This window comes from Ailuropoda melanoleuca, chromosome 19 (genome assembly GCF_002007445.2).
Source record: "Ailuropoda melanoleuca isolate Jingjing chromosome 19, ASM200744v2, whole genome shotgun sequence".
NCBI classification, from domain to species: Eukaryota; Metazoa; Chordata; class Mammalia; order Carnivora; family Ursidae; genus Ailuropoda; species Ailuropoda melanoleuca.
In genome coordinates, this window is record NC_048236.1 from 1963112 (window position 1) to 1983592 (window position 20481).

The 20481-nt window shown below is 59.5% G+C and overlaps 1 protein-coding gene across 1 annotated transcript in view; it reads left to right on the forward strand.

Moving 5' to 3' along the window:
* Positions 1 to 2823: 2823 nt before the first annotated feature.
* The window catches only part of TTBK1 (tau tubulin kinase 1), a gene marked incomplete at its 3' end in the record, with an annotated part of 32379 nt that continues 14721 nt past the window's right edge, over positions 2824 to 20481 (forward strand). The window contains exons 1-12 of the mRNA XM_034648258.1: positions 2824 to 2991; positions 7676 to 7823; positions 8032 to 8105; positions 8276 to 8416; positions 9188 to 9292; positions 9684 to 9749; positions 10143 to 10235; positions 10320 to 10445; positions 11713 to 11867; positions 12927 to 13158; positions 13411 to 13589; positions 16290 to 16851. Of these exons, the coding sequence (XP_034504149.1) occupies positions 2884 to 2991; positions 7676 to 7823; positions 8032 to 8105; positions 8276 to 8416; positions 9188 to 9292; positions 9684 to 9749; positions 10143 to 10235; positions 10320 to 10445; positions 11713 to 11867; positions 12927 to 13158; positions 13411 to 13589; positions 16290 to 16851 (1989 nt within the window). The remainder of the gene's footprint in view (positions 2992 to 7675; positions 7824 to 8031; positions 8106 to 8275; positions 8417 to 9187; positions 9293 to 9683; positions 9750 to 10142; positions 10236 to 10319; positions 10446 to 11712; positions 11868 to 12926; positions 13159 to 13410; positions 13590 to 16289; positions 16852 to 20481) is intronic.

Here is a 20481-nt window from a genome sequence, read left to right on the forward strand (position 1 = left end):
CCCTGCCCCCCCCCCAGCACACACACCCGCCCTCGCCAGCCGGCCCCCCAAAGGCCTCTGCCCCTCCCTTCTCACCCCTGCCCCCGTCCCCACGGCTTCACCCTGCTGTCACCCTGACAAGCCCTTCCCGACTGCCTCCATAACCTCACTCCCTCCCGTCCCTCCCGTAGCTGCCGTCCCTCCTTCCTCACCCCTTCAGCAGTGCCCAGAAGCCCCTCCCCGGGACCTGCCGCTTCCTCACCTGTCATCAGGATCGCTCATCACCTGCTTCTGCCTTCCCAACCCCCTCCTTGGATCCTGTCACCCCCCCATCCCTTCTGCCTCCTTCCACATCTCTTTTCACCTGTTCCTACTACCCCTCACCGGCTCCTTCAGCTCTCCGTACCTGCGCTCCCAGACTCCCACGGACACCTGGCTCACACTGTGCATAGTTCCACATCAACACCTCTACTCACACACCGTGATGAGCTCCCTCCTTTGCTCTGTCTCCCTCCCTGTCTCCCTGCTCCCCGCCACACACACACACACACAATGGCCCCACACTGTCTGACAGATATTCATAAAAACCTCTTCCACAAGCCCCCTCGCATGACACACCCATGCCTCCACATACCCAAAGGGTCCTGAGGGGGCAGTAATGGGGCAGCCAAGTTCCTTGTGGCCTGTCGTCCAACCTAGTCTAAGCTGAGTGCAGTCCTCAGAGGCAGAGAGTAGATGGTGGACAGGAAGAGGCAGGAAACCTCCATTTAGCCTCCTGCTGTCACTCTCCCTTTTCCCACCCCACCTGTTCCTTCTAGGCTTGCCCATCTCGAAACTGGTCGCTGCACCCCAATTTTTCTCTTCAACCTATAGAATCCCCTATCACAGGGTTGGAAGGCCCACGAGAGGTCACCAACTGCTCAAGGCTCTCTCCCTACTGGTTCAATGGCTTCTTCGGTCTTGTCCTCAACCTATTTCCACCTTTATTCCAGAACCTCCCACCCCCTACCTCTCCCTTTATCCTGCCATTGCCCTCACTGCCCTCTGAATTCCTGATGCCCCCTAAGCCCCTTTGGCAGAAGGAGGGCAGCCGCCTATTTGACATCCCCACAGTTCTGATGCTCTGAAGTTGGATGGGTTGGAGGAAAAGAGTCAGCTGAGTCACTTGAAGAAAGGACAAGAGTGACAGTGTCCCTGTGCATGAAGATCTCTTCTCCACATGTCCCTCATGGCACACCATGACCTGTTGAAGGTTGTTTCTATGCCTTTACTATCCCACACTGCTCTCTGTATCAGGATGGCTAGACACAGGAGCCTGGGGGAACTACCCCCGTCCCAAGGAAAGATAGGTTTATGGAGTTTCCACCCCATCGATAGATACCTTAGTCACTTTCCTCCTCCCCACCTCCCTTCCACCCCACCTCTGTCCCCTGCTGGAGTAACTGCCGTCCAGCTGTGACTCTCCAGGGTCACTGTAAGGGCAGAGCTGTGTGCTTATCCAAAGTGTAGCGGGAAAGAAGAGAAGGGAAGATCCTGGTTCCAATCCTGTATGGGGTTGACAGAAACCTCAAAAAGTGTCCCCCTGCCTACACACGTGCACACCACAGACAGACACAAAAACACACATAAGCACACGCAGACAGATGGACAGGCGCAGACACACAGACACACCAGACACACCTACATATAGACATTCTCAGGGAAGGACACGCGCACAGATACACATACAGACACATACACGTGCACACACATTTATTTCCCTAGATAACACTGGCGGGCTTTCCCAAGCCTCGCACTCAGGACACTGTCCTTGATATTCAACTTCCACCTCTATGCCAGTGCGACAGGGGCCGTCCTCCTCCTTGTTGTCTCCGAGCAGACAGAAAGGTGTGGTCAGAGCTCTCTCAGCACACGCCCACCCCGGACCTGCTGCTCCCCATCATTCCTCCTGCCTCCTGTTAGACCCATCCCACTCCCTGTTGTCCCCAACCGCCACTCCCCCCACCCCAGTTCAGCCTGTCTTTCTCCCTTGGAGGGGCTGCAGGGCTGCGGTCCCTCTAAAATCCATGTGCTGAGTCCATCACCTTATGTCCACCCCATGGCTCCCATTCTTGCTTCTGAACCCCACGGCTGTCAGTGAGCTGGGCTGACAATGGTGTGTGCCTCACACAGCTGTGTCCTCCTCACTCAGCTCCATCCCCAAGGGGCTGCCGTGGACCTCATTTTCTTGATTACCCCGTCTCCCGTGGTTGATTAGTCTCCCGTGGTTGATTAGCGGGTCTGCATCACTCTCCAGTGGGTCTCCCATGGGTCACCCCTTGGTCAGCAGGTCTCCCCTTTTAGTAAGCCTCAGATGCACAGCTCCGTGGGCATTCGGTGGCACATCTGCATAGGAATGTGTGGGTGCAGTGGGGCCTCAGATCGAGTCACTCAGATGGGTCCTTCTCGGCCCAGGTGATCCCTACACAAGCATGGGTCCTAGATTAGTACCCCCTCTCCTGGTTAGCAAGTCTCCTCCACATTTTCATCTCTCTCTTTGGGAGACGCTGTCCCCATAGCCTGTTCACACAGCATTTTCCTCCCCTTTTCCAACATGTGTGTCCTGTTGCTGGGTTTCACATGCCCAGTTTGTAGTTTGTGTCTCCCTTCCCGTGGATAGTACTCCTGTCTTCCCTTCTGACCTCCACCTGGGTGTTTACACAGTGCTTCCCCCAGGAACCCCTGCAGCATCTGCCCAGCGAGCCCGGGGAAGGATGCCTGCCAGGAGAATGGCGCTCCCCTCCTCCATTTCTGCGAGCCGGTCCCGGGTCCGTTGCCTGCCCCCCTCACAGCCCCTCCCCGCTCCCCCAGGTAGATGGCCCCCCCAGGGCAGGCCCTGCGGACACCCCTCCCTCCGGCTGGCGGATGCAGTGCCTAGCGGCCGCTCTTAAGGACGAAACCAACATGAGTGGGGGAGGGGAGCAGGCCGACATACTGCCGGCCAACTACGTGGTCAAGGATCGCTGGAAGGTGGTGAGTGACCCGGCGGGGCCAAGGGAGGGGTGGGGAGAGGAGGAGGAGAGGAGAGGAGAGGACCGGAGACCTCTTAAAACTGTTGCCCCCCACTCCTCTCCCCCAAGAGGGAGGCGCCCCCGAGTTCATCTGCATACTGCTCTCGGTCACTATTTCGGCGTACACTTGTGGACAATCGCGTTCTCCCAGCGCCCTCTCTCACCCCTTTCCCTGTTAGGTCACGTTGCTCGGGCCCAGCCTGGAACAACTCCTGGTTGGACGTCGGAGCAGGAGCTGCAGAGCTCTGTGGGGGAGGCGGGTGGGGTGGGGGAGGGGCCTCTTTCGTTGCCGGACCTTGGAGAAGGGCAGTGAGTGAGCATGTGTCCCTCCGCTTCCGCAGAGGACGGAAAGGCCTGGCTTCGGGGAAAGAGGCCCTGCGGGCTGCTCCCACCGCATCCGCACTCCATCTTCTCCTTCCACCCTCCTCCCCTCACTGGTTCCTGCGGCAGGTGCAAGACGCCGAGACTCCATGTCCCAGCGTGCCTTGCTCCTCCAGCCCAGGACTTCAGGCTGTTCAGCCTGCTGGGAGTTGTAGTCCGAGGCTCCTGGGGGGGGGTTGGGCCTGGATGGGAGGGGGGCATGTGAGGGTTTGGGGGGAAGGCAGTGTCTGGGGGAGCGGGACCTATCGTAAATCAATCCCTGTGCACCCCCCTTTTCTTCCGTCGCTGTCGCTTAAGAGCTCTCTGGTGTCCTCTTATCATTGTGGGGGCAGGATAGTGTAGGGCGGATTGCAGGGTGATAGTGTGTGAGCTGGTGGGTCTGCACGGTGAAGTGGGGGAGCCTGGAGGAGAGGAGGGAGAACAGCACAGGCCTACACTGAGCCTCTGTGTGGGGGTGTGTGGGAGTTGAGGGGGGAGGCTCAGCTCACCTGGGCTGCAGGGTTGAGGGGAGAGTGGGCTTGGGGGCTAGCTGGTCTCCATGGCAACACCTTCCGGCAGGTTCCCTAAAGGGCCCAGGGATAGGGGCAAAGGTGGCAGCGTTGTCTGAGAGGTCTCTGGGATTGGGAGAGGTGGTGGCATTGGAGGGCCAGAGAGCTGAGGGAAGGGGCCATCTAGGTCCCAGAGGGGACTTCCTGAGCGGGAGAGTGACAGGACAGAAATTGGGGGAGGAGGAGCCAGGGCGGTAATCAAGGGAATGAGGGTCTGGCAAATGAGGAGTGTTCTTTCAAAAACCCTCTGGGTCCCCTGACATGAGAGCTTAGTTTCTGACAGATTGGAGGCAGAAGGACATTTGCCCTGAAGAGGTGAGAAAAAGATGGTGTTCACACCAGACTGAGTTGGGGTTAGAACTTTCCACCGCTTTTTGAGGGAGGCGGTGGGAGATGAGTAGGGAGAGAAATGGCAGGGGCGGAGTTGGGGGAAGGGGCAAGCGTGAAGTCTGCCAGGCTGACCTCTGTTTGCCATCACTCTGTCCCTGGCTCCTGGAGAAGTAGAGAGGGTGGGGTGCCAGATGTCTCCCCTCTGCCATCTCCCCGTGAGGGGCGGGAGACAGAGACATGAGGCAGAGCTCAGGAACCAAGAGCACGCTGCCCGAAGAGAAAATGAGCCGGCCAGGAGATAGGGAGGGGCGGTGGCCCTGGGTGGAGTATTTAGAAATAAGAACATTTGACCCTTCTTGAGGGGTGCTTCTCAGAATCAGAAGAGCAAACAATACCACTACTCAAAAAACAGCATTCGTTTTGAGCACTTTCGGGCGCCAGACACTGTGCAAAATGCCTTGCATGCATTATCTCAACAAATAAGGGAGTGGATATTATTACCCCCTTTCCACAGGTGTGGAAACCGGGGGAGAGACTGGCTCACCTGCCAAGTTCTCATGACGGCAACCAGGTCTGTCTGACTGGTGGGTCAACGGTCACTAAGCCGGACTGCTTCCCAAGAATTAGCCCACCCAAGAATCAGGAGCGCAGAGACGAAGGAGTCTTTGTGACCAGTTCTAGAACAACTTTTTCATTTTACAGAGGAGGAAAAGTGGAGGCACAGAATTTAAGAAACTCACTCCAGGTGACCTAGAGGTGGGCCAAGAAATCAGGTTTCCCTTTTCCTAAGTGAATGCTGGTCCTATTGTGTCGTATTAGCCCTCCAGTAACCCTCCTTTACAGGGGAGGGGATCCTGAAAAAAATTAGGAGGGGAAGAATAGGGTCAGGCAAAGGGAGATTAGGAGAACATTCTGGTTGCCTGGATTGGACAGGGCTGCATTATGGCTTTCATGGGCCCTGGGCGCTTTTGCCTTCATGGACCCCTTTCTCTATAACAAAGTACTAAAAACTAAATTTTATGACTGCATTGGATATAAAGAGGAATGAATTAACATTATATATCAAAATGTTTTGACCTAAGAGGTCATTTGTTTTCCTTCTGATTTAAAAATATTGAAACATTTGTATGGCCCCCTAAAAGTATTATGGGCCACTGTGCCTGCTCTGCCTGATGGGTAAGTGGGGTCTATAGGGCCTGGGGAGGAGGAGTGGTAGGTGAGTGGGTGGGTGCAGACCCCCAGCTTGCTGCCCCAGGGAGGTTCGATAATGGGCGTGGGGGCGGAGCAAGGAGGGGGTTCAGGGGGGAGAAACAGCCTCTGTTTGGAAGTGAAGATGGCAGAGAAATACCACAGGCCACCCTCGGAAATTGGGGAGCGCGTATGGGAAATGTCTTGGCTGCCCTGAGCCCTCCTTACCACCTCCAGTGGGGATTTTGGAGCCTGACAAAACCGGGCTTGAGTCTTCGGGCTCACCCCTTTAAGCCCTGGGCGGTCCCGGTCGCTGTGATATCGTGGTTAAGAGCGTGGGTTCTGCATACGACTGCCCGGGGTTAAAGGAAACCTGGCGTTGCTGCTTACTAGCAAGTGTGACCTGGGGCAGAGTACTTAACTCCCTGCGCCTTAGTTTTCCTTCTGTGCAAAATGGTGACTCTTATGACCTCCCACACCTGTGTTGTCAGGACCCTTAGGGGGATGAGCTGAGATGCTGTCTGTGAGTGTGGAGCACAGAACCCAAGATGCGGTTCTTGTTCCCTCCCCCTCCCCCTTTCTTCCTTGCTCACACACAACAAATCATAAAGGATTCTAGAAGATACTAGAATCTCCCCTGAGTTTAAAGTTCTCCAGAGGGAGACATGCCGCTGCTTTCCTTGAGTCTGCATCTGTCCCTCCTGATTCTGAAATTCTTCTAGGAGTCTGACTTAACTTTTGTCTCAATTTGAGAGAGACTCCAGTTTCAGACCCTTCTTTCTCCTTTCTCTTTCCCTGTCTCCTTCCTGGGCACAGAGCCGCCAAGATGCAGCCAGATGTCCACTTCTCTCCTAAATCTGCCATCTTCCCTTCGTCCTTCTGTCTCTTCCTGGAGTGCTTTCAACTGTAACCCGCTGGGAACTACCGGTCCTGGCTCTGCCCTGCCCCCTTCCCCCCTCCATCCCCGCTTTAGCCACCATTAAACATTTAATGGGACCTGAGTGCTGAATAAATGCTAAGGGGAGGGCTTGGAGACACAGGAGGCTCAGAGTCGGTTTATGGGCTGGCTGATCAGAGCAGCCTCTGCCCAATCCCTGGCAAGCCCAGCTGTGCTGGTGAGTTAACAAGCCAACAGGAGGCAAGCGAGCGTTCTGGAAGATGTTCAGCAAGGGCAGGCCACCCGTGAGGCGAGCTGTACATCATTTTTAACCAAATGAGTCCCAACTTAGAACTTAGCACCTTCTCCTTGTCCCTCATCATTGCCAGCAGCACACTCGCTCGCCAGGAGCCCTGGCGCCTCTGACTTGAAATGATTTTACTCCCTCCCCGTCACTCAGCTTCGCTCATCTCCCTGGCCAACTCTTCCTCCAACACAGTTCTCCCCTCTGCCTTTTCTCACTGCCTGCCCTGGGATGCTGGAGGAGGGCCTAGAGGGTCAGGTCTGTACTGCCTCGTCCCCTGGGTTGGGGGTGGGGGGAGGATAGACAGACTTTCCAAGCCTGCATTCCCACCAGAGTCCCGTAGCGCCCCCTGTCCCCAGAGAAGGCTCACCCTGGTTTGGGGCATCTGACCAGGGGTCTAGGGAGTGCTGGGAGCTTCGGCAGCAGGCATGGGCTGTGAATACCCTTTGCTGAGTCTCCTCCCCAAATACCACCCCCCCCATTACTCTCTCCCTTTAATGACACCTGTCAGGAGACTGCCAGCCCGAGGAAGGGCCGGCTTCTCTGGAGGATCTGCCACAAAGCTGGGAGGTTCTGGAAACTCATTTTCCTTCTGGATGGTGGTGGTTCAGTCTAGTTGCGGGATGGGGGAAGGGTGATATTTCTTGTCCTTCCAGAGAAGAAAAGTTTCACGATGGCCCCTGATCTCTTCAGAACACTACACGGGCTCGTCTCCATGTCTGTATGGAGTCAGAGGTCTCATACCCTCTCCCACCGCCCACTCTGACATCTAGCTGTGTGTGTGTGTGTGTGTGTGTGTGTGTGTGTGTGTGTGTCTGCACACCCATGGGCTCAGCTGTCTCTGGCACTAGGAGAGGAGGTAGGGGCACTGGCGGGTGGGGCGAGGACGGCAGACACAGGTCCTCCCCTTCAGGGTTAGCCCTACCCCCACCAATGAAGGGTAGAGCCAGCAATGGATGCCACGAGGAGCTGCAGAGCCTGATCCCTGTGTTTCCTACCCCCTCTTCTGTCTCCGTAGCTGAAAAAGATCGGGGGTGGGGGCTTTGGTGAGATCTACGAGGCCATGGACCTGCTGACCAGGGAGAACGTGGCCCTCAAGGTGGAGTCAGCCCAGCAGCCCAAGCAGGTCCTCAAGATGGAGGTGGCTGTGCTTAAAAAGCTGCAAGGTGCGGGCCAAGGCCAGGAGGCTGGGGTTGGAGTCAGGGGCTAGGGAGAACTGGCGGGGATGGCGAGGTGGGGCGGTGGTGCTGAGAGGGGCAGGGGGAGGTGGTGGGAGAAGTCATGGGACCAGGAACCGAGAGCGCACGGAAGACAGCTCGGGACTGGAAGTGAGGAAGGAGTGGGAGCTGGGAGACCCCTGTCTGTGCCCCACAGGGAAGAGCCACGTGTGCAGGTTCATTGGCTGTGGCCGCAACGAGAAGTTTAATTACGTAGTGATGCAGCTCCAGGTGAGTCCCGTGGGGTCCTCCCTCCACTGTCCCCCAGAATCTTGGGTTGTGACCGCTGGGGTGGGGAGTAGGGCACAAAGCTTCGGGGATGAGGCCGGGCAGAGCATCCCAGTGGTGCGACGGGGTGGGGCGCAGGGCAGCTGAGTCCAGCCGGCCCCCACCGCCCCCAGGGCCGGAACCTGGCCGACCTGCGCCGCAGCCAGCCGCGGGGCACCTTCACGCTGAGCACCACGCTGCGGCTGGGCAAGCAGATCCTGGAGTCCATCGAGGCCATCCACTCCGTGGGCTTCTTGCACCGCGACATCAAGCCGGTGAGGGCTGCCCTACCTGGCGCCTCCTCCAAAGCCCACCCCCCCCCCACACCTCTCCTGGTCCCATGGTTTCTGGTCCAGAGCACTGGTTGGGGCAGGAATAGCCTCTTCTACCTGCCCCTTCTCCTCCTCTCCCCTGCCTGCCAAGAGCACACACCCCTGCCTGTCTGGCCTACATCACTTCTCGGTTCTTCTCTTCTTCTCCCTTACCCCTGCCCTGACTAGTCCTTGAACTTCAAAAGGTGCAGGGGTGGGGGAAGCACAGAGGAATCTTGAGTGAAAGGGACTGAGGGGCTCGGCTTGGTAAGAAATTCCAAGGAGCTGATTGTGTGGGATCTTGGATCCGGGTGTTGTACAAACCTCCAGTTTAAATAAGGGCTGACAACCGAGGTCCAGAAAGATTGGTTGAATGGGCCAAGGTCACACAGCAAGAACAATGCAGGTCTTCTGCTGCCTCAGAGCCACACGGCTTAGTGTGACACTAAGCCACACGGCCCTGCTGGGGCGTCCCAAGGATTGAGGGCTGGACACACACCTCGGTTCAACCCCCAGCTGGGTCATGGCCTGCTGTGTGACCTTGGAGAAGCCCCGTAAGCTCTTTTGACCTTCAGTATCCTCATCTCTAAGATGAGGGTAATCCCATCTGCCTCTCAGCTGGGACAACCACCTGCGGTACATGGTGGTGTTCGCGCTTAGACACGGTTCTTGGCGTCCCTCGAGGTGGGCCAGGTGGGGCTGGAGCCCCACGGTCACAGCTGTTGTCTTCCCCAGTCAAACTTTGCCATGGGCAGGCTGCCCTCCACGTACAGAAAGTGCTACATGTTGGACTTCGGGCTGGCCCGGCAGTACACCAACACCACGGGGGACGTGCGGCCCGTGAGTACCGCCCCTCGCGGGGATCCCCGGCCGCCTCGCCTGGATCCCCGACCCGCGAACCCTTCATCAGTTTTTCCTGCAGCTGCCTAAGCAGGCCCAGCCTGGGTTCAGTATGAGCAGCACCCAGCTCAGTCCTGAGACTCTCGGCCCGTCCCCTGGCTCCCAGAGCTCCTGGTGGACGCATAGCCGCCCCCCAGGACCCGGCTGCCCACCCGGGTCCGGCGTGGACACAGGGGCCGTGAGCGGGGTCAGGAGGCAGGGGTAGGACTTGGGTTGGTGTGTCAGGCCTGGGGGAGGGGGAGGCAGTCAGGGCTCGGCCAGCAGGGTGGTGGAGATGTGGCCGAAGTCAGGGGCAGTCGGTGAGGGCCCTGCTGTGTTCTCCCTTTTGCAGCCCCGGAACGTGGCCGGGTTTCGAGGGACTGTTCGTTACGCCTCAGTCAATGCCCACAAGAACCGGGTGAGTGGCAGAGCTGGGCCTGCGGAGGCGGGGGCAGCAGGGCCCCGGTCAGGGGCAGAGCGTGCCGCCGGGGAAGAGGGCAGGGCGGGCAGCCGTCGAGGTGGGGAGAGAAGTACGGGGCAGGGGCCGAGAGCTGGCACGCCAGAGACCCTGGCTGGAAGAAGGCTCTGCTGCCATCTCCCCGTGACCGCACCTCCTTCCTTGTCTCGGGGGAGCCCCTCCTCTCTGGTCGCACCATCAACCTGTGTGGGGTGAAGCAGCGGGGACAGAAGTTTTGACACTGGGATTCTGCGTGTCTTGGCGGGTGATGAGGGATCCCCCTCAGGAAGGGTCAGCCCCCCAGTCCCAGGGAAAGACCTGAGAGCTGTGGGTGACTCCCCTCACCCCCACCAGGAGATGGGCCGCCATGATGACCTGTGGTCCCTCTTCTACATGCTGGTGGAGTTTGCAGTGGGCCAGCTACCCTGGAGGAAGATCAAGGACAAGGTGAGGCGCCTGCAGCCGGGTCTGAGGAGGCGGGGGGGGGTGGGGGCCCGGGGGCTCCATCACCCCGTGCCCTCTGGCCCCCAGGAGCAGGTAGGGCTGATCAAGGAGAAGTACGAGCACCGGATGCTGCTGAAGCACATGCCTTCCGAGTTCCACCTCTTCCTGGACCACATCGCCGGCCTCGATTACTTCACCAAGCCCGACTACCAGGTGGGAGCCCGCCGCCGGCCCGCGTCCCTGCACGTCTGCGGGGGTGACCGTCCCCAGCAGCACCCGTACTGCCGAGGCCCCGCTCCCCTGCCGGCTCAGCCCTGCGCGCCGCCCCCCCCCAACTGCATGACTCTGTTTTGTGCTCTCGTCAGTGTGTTCACAGCTAAGAGTGACCAACCGCTTACCCTCTTGTCAGTGCTTTTCACGCATTAACGCATTTAAACTTCAAAGCAAGCCTTTGGTGATACTGTGTGTTCCTTATGTGATTATTCTATCACTTCACAATTAACGAAGCAAGTGCTTTCAAGTACTTCACACCCGAACCCTGCATTGTCCCCATTTCACAGATGAGGAAACTAAAGCCTGATAGCACGGTTGGGAGCAGGGCTGGGTTCAGGCACATCTTCTGACTCCTAAGTCCAGTGCTTTCTCCAGGGTCCCACCATCACACCCCTAGGGGACTCACTTAGACCCTAACAGGAGATCAGCCGTGTTCTGCCCAGGACCTACTATGTGCCAGGCACAAGTCTACACACCCGAGGGAGCACAGCGACAGGCATACAGGGGGCCCTCAGCAAAGTGGGTCCTGCCAGGAGAGAGACCCTGCCCTGAATTCTGGAGAGAGCTGAGTCAGAAGTGGAATGGTCTGGGGGCCTCTGACGGTCTCCAGGTGCCCACCGCGTCCTGAGCCTAGAGCCCTGGTGGTTGGCAGCGATGCCTCACTTGGGCAATAGAAGGCCCTGCCCCCCAGTCCTCCTCGTGGGGTTCCCCAGACCAGACAGCTGCAAGCAAGCAAGCACACAGTGTGCTGGCTGCTAGGAACGGAGAGTGGCAGATCCGGGAGTGTGTGGGTGGGGGAATCAGGGAAGGCTTCGTAGAGGAGAGGACTGGTGGGTTAGGCTGGGCTGCTAGAGGCACCAGCCTGTGCAGAGCATGACCCCAGGTGGTGGTTTTGGGAAACTACCAGAGCTTCCGGGCTGCTGAGGCTTCCTGAGTGGGCTGGGGATGGTAAGCAGGGGACAGATCTCAGAGGGCTGGTGTCCAGCCAGTGGGGCTCAAACCAAGATGGTAATTTGCATGCTGATTTGCATATCATGTGCATGTTTTCATTTAAAATCAATGTGCCCTTCTCCTTCCAGTGCCCCCTCTCGGCCCATCCCTGTCCTGGAAGGTCCCTCTCTTCCCCCTGCAATCTCAGCAACGGCCCCCTCCTCCTGGCTAGCCCCAGGGTCACCTCTCTGTCCTCCCGCCACCCCCACCCCTGCAGTTGATCATGTCGGTGTTTGAGAACAGCATGAAGGAGCGGGGCATCGCTGAGAATGAGGCCTTTGACTGGGAGAAGGCGGGCAATGATGCCCTCTTGTCCACGAGCACCTCCACTCCACCCCAGCAGAACACCCGGCAGACGGCAGCCATGTTTGGGTGAGTCTTGGGTGGGACAATGGCCCAGTGGGGGTCCAGGTGACACCTGCCCATGACTGTTGCCCAAAAAGCCAGTCCTCCCCTCCTCTACCGAGAAGAATCGCTTGGGAATTCCTGGAGCGGTATCTCTACAGAACAGGGACCATGATGTGCCGTCAGGCCCTGCGGAGGCTCCTTTCTGGAGCCCCTGCCCGTGTCTCTCCCTGGCTCCTCCCTGGGCGCACCTGGTTGTTTTTCCTTTACTTGGTGCTCAACAGTGGGGTTCTCGAACCCCAGGCAGTTCTGCCACACCTCACCTTCAACGTGGGGACAGAGTGGGCGTCCTCATTTGGAGATTTTGACCTTACTGGGGAGTGTGGAGCCCTGAGTGCAATGACCCGAGCCCCACAGTTTGTTTCTGTTGCTCGCACGCATTCCTTCAGAGAACGTGTCTCGAGCCCTGGCACCTGGGCCTGTGGGGCTCGGAGAAAATACCTGCAGCCCCGTCCTTAGAGTGCTCGTGGTTGGGTCTGGGATATTTGCCGTGGACCGGTCTGCGGTATCAGAACCGGGTGACCAGGGGACGAGGGGGCTCTGGGGGGGGGGGGGGGGGCAGAGTGAGGAGGGGCCCCCCAGCCTGCCCTGGGGAGGAGCCAGGGAGAGACACGGGCAGGGGCTCCAGAAAGGAGCCTCCGCAGGGCCTGACGGCACATCGTGGTCCCTGTTCTGTAGAGATACCGCTCCAGGAATTCCCAAGTGATTCTTCTCTGTAGACCCAGTCCTGGTCTACATGAGGCCGGCCAGTGAACTGCAATGGAAACCTGGCAGGGCCGGGAAAGTAATGGGTCTCCTAAATTGATGGGGTGATGTGGCTCCTGTGCTGGGCAGCCGCATCTCCTTGCAGCCCTGTGCCGGCCTGAGGACGGCCCGGGTGCAGGCTTGGCGAGCCGGGGATGGTGATGGGCCCTGCTGAGGCCTCCCTTGTGCCTGTTTCCCGGGGTGGCAGTGATCTGCGGGGCAGTGCTGGGAGGAGAGAGCCCCCCTGCCAGCCTTGCCCACGGCCTCTCCTGGCCTCTCCAGGGTGGTCAACGTGACGCCGGTGCCCGGCGACCTGCTCCGGGAGAACACCGAGGACGTGCTGCAGGGCGAGCACTTGAGTGACCAGGAGAACGCACCCCCAATCTTGCCCGGGCGGCCCCCTGAGGGGCTAGGTCCCAGCCCCCACCTGGCCCCCCACCCCGGGGGTCCTGAGGCTGAAGTCTGGGAGGAGACGGACGTCAACCGAAACAAACTCCGGATCAACATCGGCAAAGTAACTGAAGCCAGAGAGAAGGACGTGGGTGGCCTTGCCCCGCTCCCACCCTGGTTCCCAGCCCACGGCCCCCTTCCCGCTCCTCCTGTGTACCCTCTCCCCGGCCACACGCCTGCTGGCCCTGCCTCCATGGCCTCGGCCCATGTCAGGATCACCAGCGTCGACCTCCCGCTACCTCTTTCACCCTGGGAAAAGCACTTGACCCACAGCCACCCTGTCGGCCCCCGTTCATGGGACTCCCCTCTCCTGCAGACCCCTTGTGTGGTGGAAGAGGAGCAGAGCCGAGCTGTGGGGGTCCCTAGCTCCCCGGTGCGCGCCCCTCCAGACTCACCGACAACCCCAGTCCGTTCTCTTCGCTACCGGAGGGTCAACAGCCCTGAGTCCGAGAGGCTTTCCACAGCGGACGGGCGGGTGGAACTGCATGAAAGGAGGTAGGTCTGGGGCCCGGGGNCCGGGGGGCAGGGGGGCGGGGGGTACAGCCAAAGGCCCCCTGGTCCCTTCAGCCTTCGCTCGGCTGCTCTGCAAGAAAGATCAGATTCAAAGTGGAGGTAGGCGGGGACCCTGGGGGTGTTGAGGGGGGTATCCTTGGGCCTGGGGTCGGACTTGGTTAGTCAGTGACAAGGCCTGGAGAGGGGTGGGGGGTACAGAGGTCCCAGTTCACGCCACGAAGGGATGTGGGGTTGAGGCGGGCTGTAGGAGGGGTAGGCTGGGTCCCCGGGCCCAGGAGGGGGTGAGGGGTGAGCCGGTAGGTGGGTGTGCTCCCAGAACCTCTCCCTAGAGACTCATTACTGATGCCTCAGAGCAGCTGACTAGGCTCCCTTCAGCTTTGGGGGAGGGGCCTGGGAGGAGAGCTCAGGGAGCGCTCAGCTCCAAGAGGGGGTGGATCAAGTTTTGGGGGTCGGGGCACAGGGATCTGAATGTCACAGAGCAGGGGGGAGGGGAAACCTGGTTGGTGGGACGGAGAGTTTAGAGCCAAAAAGAGCCTTCAGGATGGAGGGATGTGAGGGTGGCCCATGGCCATCAGGGACCAGTGCCAGAACCCCACCCGAGGCCTCTGAGAGATGTCCCCACTCTCGCGTGGCTCTGGGTGGGGCTTCACCGCCCAGCAGGGCTGTGGTCTTCTCTGCACCAGGAAAGGGGACTTTTCCCAAGGCCCAGCTCAGGAGGATGGAGCACTTTTTCCCATCCACGCTGTGGGCCTTCTCCCCACCTCACCCATGGCCCCTTCTCTGGATTCTGCTCCATACTGTACCCTGCCCCTGGGATGGGACACAGTGCCCCTTTGAAGTGTGGCAATACTCAAGACAGGAGAGGCCTATGCCAGTCCCCGCGGCAACCCCAGGACAGAGGGACATGGGCCCTGTGCCCAGGTTGCCGACAACCCTCACGCTCACACAGGTTGGCCTCCCTGGGACTGAAGGCCTCGTTTGCATCCGTGGTAGCCCAGAGGGTTGAGGAAACAAGGAGAACCAAGGGAAGGCAGTGTGGAAGGGGTATCAGTGGAGAAGACAGGTGGGAATGCCCTGAACAGACAGTCCTGAAGAGCAGATTGGTTTGACTCAGAGTGAACCCTTGTTTCAGGGCTAATGTGAAGAGGAGACAGCTGAGGAGAGATGTTCTGGAAGGGAAGGTTCAGGATCTTGTAGGGCAGGGCAGAGGGTTTGGGTGGGTTCTGGGGCTCTTGGGAGCAGGAAAAAGTATGAAGCAGATGAGATTGGATGGCCCACTTTCCCCTCCTTTCTTCACCCCCTTTCTCCCACCTTCACCCCCTCTCTTCCTTGGGCACCCACTCACCTTTATGTCCGTCAAAACAAACTACACGCTCAGGAAAGGAAGCCACATCAGCCATTTCCAGGGAGACCCTGGATGGCCTCCCTCAGGGATGTATGTCCTTTAAGCCTTATTCAATCAGTAAAAATCTCGTGGAGAGGGAGGAGGTAAGTCCCACAGACCAGGGTGGGAGGAGGTTGAGAAAGCCCCACAGTGGCTCTGAGCTGCACCCCCTTCTCTCACAGGCTTGAGGCTGGGGAAGAATAAGAGTCAGCCCCCTGCCCACAGCTGAGTGTGAGGGTGTGCACCACCCTGGGGAGCTAAGCCTCCGTGGTTCTCAGTGGGGGGCGCCTTTCCTACAACCAGCAAAACCTTCACCTTGGGGCTGATTCCCAGCCCCCTCCCAGGCTGAGAACCTCTGGAAGTAATGTGAGGTTCACCGCACAGTGGAAGGTAACAACGGAAGAGATGTCCCAAGGTAGGATCCCTGGCCCAGCGTGACCTAGCCCCTGCCTGGCAGAGCTCACGGCCTCTCGGGGAGGCAGATATGTAAACACGCGTGCTCCACTCCGTGGTGAGAGGGGTACACAGACCGCTCTGGGAAGACAAACCAGCCCCCGAGCAGGACAGGAAGGCTCCCCACAGGAGGCGCCATCCATGCCAGGTGGGATGGCAAGGGGTGTGCAGAGAGGGACAGGCGTAATGGCACCGAAGTTTGAACACACGGGCAGCTTGGGGAAAAGCCAGTGAATCGGAGACGGGTCTGGCTAGGAGAATGGTGAACCTGGGCCTTGGCCTGGCCACTTGAGTGCCAAACTAAGGAATATGGACTTTGTCCTCAAGGCTGGGAGCCACTGGAGTTTGTTGGGGGTGGTGAAACCAGCCAGGCAGGCCTAGAGGGTGGTGGTAGAAGAAGCTAGAAAGACTATCTACCCACTCAAGGGCAAGGTGGGTGCTTTTGCCCTGACGGCAGCAGGAGGGAGCCTCTGATAGGGTATGAGCACTGCACCGGGAGCATAAAGTTGGCTTTCGGGAGATTAGGTTTCCCGGGTGGTCCAGAAGAGAGTGTTGCTTGGGCACAGGAACCAGGTTTTATTTTCTGCGTGTTTGTATTCCTGGAACACCGTAAGCATCCGAATCCTTGTGTTGAGCGAATGAATGAATGAACGCGTGAATGGGTGGGATCTCTATGGGCAGTGAGGTGGGCGGGGCGGTGAGCCGGGAGGCGAGCAGGCCTGGCCCCGGTGGGAGAGACGCTCTGCTCAGTGGGCTCCAGGCGGCGCATCCCCCTGGCCTCCTGCTCGGGTTCCTTGGAGATTTGGAGAGGCCGGGCACTGAGCCTCCCTCGGGTGGCTTTGCAGGTCGCGGATGGACCTGCCCGGCTCCCCCTCGCGCCAGGCCTGCTCCTCGCAGCCGGCCCAGATGCTGTCAGTGGACACGGGCCACCCCGACCGGCAGGCCAGCGGCCGCATGGACGTGTCCGCCTCCGTGGAACAGGAGGCCCTTAGCAACGCCTTCCGCTCCGTGCCGCTGGCCGAGGAGGAGGACTTTGACAGCAAGGAGTGGGTCATCATTGACAAGGAGACAGAGCTCAAGGACTTCCCACCGGGGGCCGAGCCCAGCACGTCGGGCACCACGGACGAGGAGCCTGAGGAGCTGCGGCCGCTGCCTGAGGAGGGCGAGGAGCGGCGGCGGCCGGGGGCAGAGCCTACCGTCCGGCCCCGGGGCCGAGGCATGCAGACGCTGGCTGAGGAGGACCCTCGGCAGACTCCGTTCCAGCCCCTCCCACCCCAGCCGAGCCAGGCCGAAGGCCGGTCAGAGACGTCACAGCCCCCCACGCCCGGCAGCCCTTCCCACTCGCCCCTGCACTCGGGACCCCGCCCTCGACGGAGAGAGTCGGATCCCACAGGCCCGCAGAGACAGGTAAGCTTGGGCTTGCACCCCACTCCCCAGCCCTGGATGCCTATAATGTTGGCCTGGAGTGCTCCCCGTGGGCTCCCCGTGGGCTCCTTGGGGGCTGCTGACTAGCACCCGACAGTTGCAGGCTGCGGGGAAGGTAGACAGGTTTAAGGGTCCAAAGTCACGCTTGGGGGAGGCCAGAGCTTCCCAGAGGAAGTGCCCTCCACACTCTGAGCTGAGTCTTGTGTGATGAGTGGTGTCAGTCAGCTGACAAAGCAGGAGAAAGGCCTCCGGGGCCAAGGGGACCGTGCATGCAAAGGCCCGGCGGCTGTCAGAACCCGCCGCCCTGATGGTGTGTCGCAGGGCAGGTGAGGCTGTGAGGCAGGTGCCCAGCCCGTCCCGGAGGGCCTTGGGGCGAAGCTAAAGGGTGAGGGTTCAATGCGGAAGGCTCGGTGAGCCACCCAAGGCTTTTAAACAGGGGTGTGCCATGATCGCATCGGTGCTCTTGAATGAACCCTCTGGCTGCTGGGTGGGTGAAAATGGATAAAAGGGCCCAGAACTACAAGCAGGAAGGCCCCATGGCAGGCGCCAGCAGGAGAGCACCCTGGTGGCTTGGACCAGGCCAGGGGCTCTGGATGTGGGCAGGGTGGATGGAACCGAGAGGTGTTGGGGAGAGGACTGAGGGGCTGTGAGCAGGGGGTTCTTGGCCGATGACGAGAGTTCTGGGTGGACAGTGGTGCCATCACGGAGTGGTTTTGAAGGGAGCATGGTTCCTCAGAGGGGCCGGGGAGAGCCAAGGAGGTGACGCTGGAGGGCTCCGGGGCTGTGCCGCGTTCCACTCAGTCAACCCACGTCGGGGCGTGTGCCAGGTGGCTCTGGAAAATGCCAGGGTTCAGGCCTGTTGCCTGTGCAGATTGGGAGGCCGGCCGGCCTGGGAGCACATGGGTGCCTTGGAGAAGAGCAGCTCCAGGCAGGGCTGTGTCTAGTCCCCATCCCCTTGTTTAGAAAAGAGGGCCTTGGGGGTGTGCATCCAAGCTGTGCCATGGACTCTGAAAACTGGGGGCTTAGAAAGTGGGAACTCTGAGCCCCCACCCAGAGAGGTCCTAGCCAACCTGATTTGGAGGCTCAGCCAGGGCAAGGTGTGGGCCAGCACGACTGGGTTGGGGACCTTGTTCCCACCAGGGCCAGCACTGGACAGAGAGGAAGCTCTGTCTCGCTCCTCTCTCATTTTTTCCTGCACTCATTCCGCTGTTGGGTACCAAGTCCTTCCACCCTTGCTGAGCATCTAGCCTGCGCCGGGTACCAGAGGCATCAGAGGTCATAGGAAGTGCAGAGTCTAGGAGGGGAGGCTGACAGTGGTGGTGTTGGGTAGAGAGACAGCCCAGAATCAAGGTCAGGGGGCCGGGGCTCTGGACCTGGGTCCTCTGCTGGGCCCCTCCTGGTGACTACAGGCCAAATGGATCTCAGAGAGGGAGCTGAGCTCTCTGGAGGTTTTCCTCACCTTCAGATTCCTCCCGGGTCCTGGGAAGGGTCCTTATAGGAGGGACTTGCAGCCAAGCGGGTGAGGAGAGAGAGCCGGGGAGCGGACGTGGGCCTCATGTACAGTCTCACGGTGGGGCTTAGGTCCTGCTGCGCTGTGGGCACGAAGTGAGCTGTATGTGTCTGGAGGGCGTGTTAGGCATTCCTGGGCCTTGGTTTCCCCACAGCGCACAGCAGCGAAGCCGGTTAGCCTTCTTCAGCTGTGTGCGTGTGCACGCGCGTGTTTCCGTGTCTGCGTAGCTCAGGCGTGCACGTGGGTGTGGGTGTGCGCACCAGCGGTGTCACGCAGCAGGCAGCGGGTCTGCAGGGGCACAGAGAACCCTGGAGGCCGGGATGGGGGTGGCAGAGCTGGAGGGCTGAGAAGGATCAGAGCATAATTCCCGTGACAGTGACCAGAGCTGCACCGTCGCAGCGCCTCCGTACGTCACATGTGTCTTCCTTACAGCAGTAACGTGAATAAGGCAATCCCCCCTTTAAAAGGTAAGGAAACCGAGGCTGGAGGGGCTAAGCCTTTAGCCCAGGCTCGCCAGCAGGCCAGAGGTAGAGCGGGGTGAGCGCTGGGTGAGGCCTGTGCGTTTAGGAGAGGAGCGCACACAGGCCACAGAGAGCCCGAGCGCGTGGGAGGGGGGCATGCACACGTGTGTGCGCACCTGCTGCCTGGGCCATGTCAGCAGGTGCGCCTTGGGCACAGCAGTGCGCGCAGTGGCCTGTGTGTGCGTGCGCGCATGGCGGTGACAATACCGTGTATTCAGTGTAGCACAGTATAGGCAAAGCAGGGACCTTCCTTGTCAGGGGCACAGGAAGACAGAGAAGGGGAGCATTTGTTCCTCCTTTTCTTTGGTCTGGAGGGAGTCCCGATCTCAGCCTACGTGAGGGCTCCCAAGCCTGGCCGCACGTTGGAGTCAGCTTGCGGACCCCCACCCTGCCACGTGTCTGCAGGGAATCCCCTCCTAGATCTAGCTTGCTTTGCTCAGTGGCTGATGTGTGAACTGCCTCACAATAACAGTGATCCCTAAGGATATGAGCCCTCGAAATGCTGTCATGTGCGCCCCCCCGCAGGGAGCAGGGACAGGATACTGTGGAACCAGACATAATTTTAGAGGATCTCTTGTTCTTCGGTGGGAATGCCATGATACTTTAAACTTTTTCTTTGCACACACCTCACTTTCTTCCCCAAGGAACTGAAGGTGCAAATTAGAAGTGGCTGGAAATCTAGGGCAGAGGGGAAGGCAGCAGACAGAGTGTGTGATTTGGGGGAGGGATGTTTGCCATCCTTTGCCGGCTGTCTCTGGCTGATAACACTGCAGGTCAGCATTCTCCGAGTACGTGGACTTTTGCTTGGTGGCGGCTAGAGCATCTCCCTGCCACGTGCCAGGCAGTGTGCTGGGGGCGGGGGACAAAGAACAAGGCTTCGCAGTCCTGCCCTTTTGGAGCTCAGCGTTTAGAGTGGGGGTGGGGATGCCAAGGTGTGGACATGGGTGTTCATCGTCAAGGGCCATAAGGTATTTAACAGAGAACGCTTCTTTGCTAGAATAGGGAGCCTGCCTGGGAAGCTGAGTGGTCTCGCAAAGGTGGTGCTTCAGCTGGGCATGGGAGGCAAGTGAAGGGGCAGGGGCATGCTGGGATTAAGTCCCCCCGGAAGCTGACCAAACTCTGGCTGGGGGGTTAAGCCATGCACATGTGCCGTGGGAGGAGCTGGGGCAGCTGCTGGCATGCCTGTCTCCTGGCCGGAGGGCCTCAGACCCCTAATTCTCAGCACAGCTAGGACCAGCTCAGAAGAAACCTAGACTTGGCCAAAGAGAAGGGGAAGGGAAAGCAGGGTGGGGGCAAAGGCAATCCTATGGAATCTTCTCTCCTTCCCTCTCTGATGGAGGTTCCGCATTGGGTCCCTCTGCCCCCATTTGATGTCAACAAGGGACCCCTGGAGCTGAGTGTCCTGGGCCCCCTCCTCTGCAGCTCTCTGGCAGCTGGCCCAGGCCATCCTCAGCACCCCCCCCCCAAGCTATTCAAACTGCCTTCAGTCACAGGAAGAGCTAGGGGTCAGGGTGGGAAAGGTCTGGTGACACCCAAGCCACCATTTCCATCCCCACAGGCCTGGGACACACAAGCCCACTT